We start from the raw sequence: 3,123 nt of genomic DNA, 5'->3' as shown, positions 1-3,123 counted from the left end.
CCTTTGTTGGCAAAGTAATGTCTCTGCTTTTGAATATGCTATCTAGGTTGATCATAACTTTCCTTCCAAGGAGTAAGTGTCTTTTAATTTTATGGCTGCAGTCACCATCTGCAGTGATTTTGGAGCCCCCCAAAATAAAGTCTGATACTGTTTCCACTGTTTCCCCATCTATTTCCCATGAAGTGATGAACTTAATATTAAAAGTACATTTAAAATGAGATAGACAGGATGGTGTTTATGGTGCCTTGAAAGAACTAGGCTACATGTCTTTTTTTTTTAATTAGAGGATAATTATATTACAATATTGTTACATGTCTCTTTATTTAAGACAAGGTAATGAAATCCCTGATGGTCCATCAGTTAGGACTTGGTGCTTTCATTGCTGTCGCTGGGGGCCAGTTCCATCCCTGGTTGGGGAACTAAGATCCCTGCAAGATTCAGGGCGTGTGTCCCAAAACAAACAAACAAAAAACAACCAAGGTAAAACAAGGTAAAGTTATCCTTAGATTTCATGGTTAAGAACTATACCTTTTTTTTTTTTTCCTTTTTAAATAGAGGGGAAGAAAGTCTATTGTAAAAGAGAAAAAGAAGGAGAAGCTCTAGTGCAAGCATTTATTCAGGAAAACAAATTTTGGGAAAACTGAGAATCTGGAAATTAATCCTTTATATGTCCCAAATCCGAGTACCCTTAGGCGAGTCTTCATGTCCCCCAATTTGAAGACTACAGGCTTAGACGACTGGAGAAAAGTGGTGTGGGATTCTTTAATGGGAGTGAGGGTTTGAGGTTCTGTAACTCCGAGGGATTGGGGATGTAAGCGACTGTGGTCCTAGAAAGTGGCAAGATGCTCCCCCTCTGTGGAATTCTCAAGGATGTGGGAAACTCAGCGATTGGAACCATGTTAACCTTTCCGGTTTCCTCGGAAGTTCACCTTTGGGCCCAGCTTTGCCTCTTCGAGCCCCTCCAGTTTCCCTAAAGTTGGTTTAGGGTGAGGGTGTGGGCGAGGCGGGCGCCAATGTTGGTTTCTTCTCTCTTCCTTCATCAGCTATCCCAGAGGAAGAGGAGGAGACGAGACTCAAGGTATTTTACGAGCCTCGAGCCTCGTTTCTTCTCACAGCTCTTACAGATTCTGCTCAGAGCCCCCTCCCCACATCGCCTGTCCTCAGGCCCTAGAGCTCCTGGACAAAGCACAGCCTCCTTGTCTTCAGCGCCTGCGCCTCGGGAACCCCCTCCAGAAAACGACGGAGAACCAACTAGGTCCCACCTACTTGGTTGGTCATTAGTTCTGTGGTGGAACTTGGAAAGCACGCCAACAATCGCAATAATAATAACAACACATTTGTATAGCGTGTTGTGCTCGTTTGTATGCATGTGTTATGACTTCATGATTGGGAGATGTAGGCACCTGGATGTAGAAGTAGCTTCTGGGCAGCTGCAAGGGAGCGCGCAGACCATAGAAAGGAATGACAGGTACAGTCGATTGAGCCGCGGAAACTGGGACCTGGCAGGTAGGAAAGTAGCGCCACAAGGCTTGTCAAAGCCCAGCGGATAGAAAAGGTTTTATTTCCCTTTTAAGAGACTCCTCCTTTCCATGCATCCCTGTTCAGCCTTGGAGGGCCCAATTCCTCACCCCGCGCTGTTCCGTTATTTCCTCCCCCCCTCCCCAACGTAGAAAGGTGGATCAGTCCTCCCCGCACGCGACTAGCGGTGGTTGGGCCGGGATGCGGGAAGTTTCTGATTGGCGGAGTCGCGGAAGCACCGGGTGAAAAGAGCTCCACAGACGGCGCGCCCCGGTACCGGCGCAGCCAGAGCCGTACGGCAAAATGGCGGCCCTCGGGTATTTAGGACGCCCGGAGGCGACGAATCCGCCCCCTGCAGGCCAGGGTGAAAGGAGCCGCAGACTCTGTGGGCGGCACTGGAGGCTCTAGGAGGGGCGGCCCTACCTTCCTTCCTGCCTGACGGGGGCACTGGATTCCGTGCGACAATATGGCCGCGCCCAGCGCGTGTGGGCGGAAACTCCGCGGCTTCCGGTATGGAGTAGGGCCTGCGGTGGGAGGGGGAAGGAAGACGGAGGGAACCATGCGAGGTTCTGAGATCAGCGGAGAGGGTCGCCTCGAGAGACCGTTTCTGAGGTGGGGGCCCGACGGTGTGGGGAGCGAAGGCGGGGGCAGGAATGTCGAGGGAGAGGTACTGGGGAGTCCCGGGCGCTGAGTCTGAGGGGCAGGCTGTGGGATCTTCCTTCCTATCCCTGAAGGGGAGTGGGGCGGCCAGGGGCTGAACTGGGGGAGGGGGACTTGGCGGGAAGCTCATTTAGGGGAAGGACTGGATTCAGGGCTGGAATCTGAGAGGAATCGGGAGAGCCCAGCGTGGAGCTCACGATCGGTTACAGGTCACTAAAAGAGAATGGGGAAAATTAGGGTGGGGTGAGAAGGAGGGGACTTGAGGTGAAATATCTTCAACCTAGCGCTTCGGTTTGAGGAGACCCACCAGAGGGTGGAATATAGAGATAATTTAAGTATAAAAGGGAATGGATTTTTGGGAGGGAACCTCCTTCTCAGAGGGTCTCCGAGTTGGGGTTATCTTTCAGAATGGGGTGAGGGTTTAGATTTGATATGTGTGAGAGAGAGCGAACAGGGAAGACGGTGGTGCCAGCGGGGTTGTGGTGTCTGTTCGAGAGGATGTCAAGGGAACCTGGAGTGCAGCGTGAGAGGTCGTCCAGGGGTTGAGAGGAAGACTCAACTTGCCAACTCTGAGAAATAGTGGGAAAACGATACTGAAAGACCGGATATAGGCGTGGGGGGTAGAGCTGGGGGTGGGACTTCAGGTTTTCAGAAGGTTTGGAACTCCCACAGTAAAGGGCCAGAAAAACATATGGTACTACTGCTTGCTGAAGCTAGGCAATAAGGACACTGTTGGGCATGGCTGGGTGCTTTTGAAACCCAAGAAGACTGGAAAACGTGTGAGCTGAAGGGATGGGGCGATGCTGGAGGGGCTCTGTCTGAGGCCCCATCCCCTTCCAGCAGGAATTACGAAATCCCCAACACTTCCTCCCTCCGGGGGATTTGATCCCCTATGGCCACCGCTAACAGCATCATCGTGCTGGATGATGATGAAGAAGATGAAGC

General features: G+C 51.5%; 1 protein-coding gene across 1 annotated transcript in view; it reads left to right on the top strand.

The window, feature by feature from the left end:
- Positions 1-2,038: 2,038 nt before the first annotated feature.
- Positions 2,039-3,123, top strand: part of DAXX (death-domain associated protein) — a 4,443-nt gene continuing 3,358 nt past the window's right edge. The window contains exons 1-2 of the mRNA XM_010848715.1: positions 2,039-2,130; positions 3,019-3,121. Of these exons, the coding sequence (XP_010847017.1) occupies positions 3,071-3,121 (51 nt within the window). The 5' untranslated portion in view covers positions 2,039-2,130; positions 3,019-3,070. The remainder of the gene's footprint in view (positions 2,131-3,018; positions 3,122-3,123) is intronic.

This window comes from Bison bison, unplaced genomic scaffold (assembly GCF_000754665.1).
Source record: "Bison bison bison isolate TAMUID 2011002044 unplaced genomic scaffold, Bison_UMD1.0 scf7180017864270, whole genome shotgun sequence".
NCBI lineage: Eukaryota > Metazoa > Chordata > Mammalia > Artiodactyla > Bovidae > Bison > Bison bison.
Note: the sequence above shows the minus strand (reverse complement) of the source record. Positions and strands in the feature narration are given on the sequence as shown.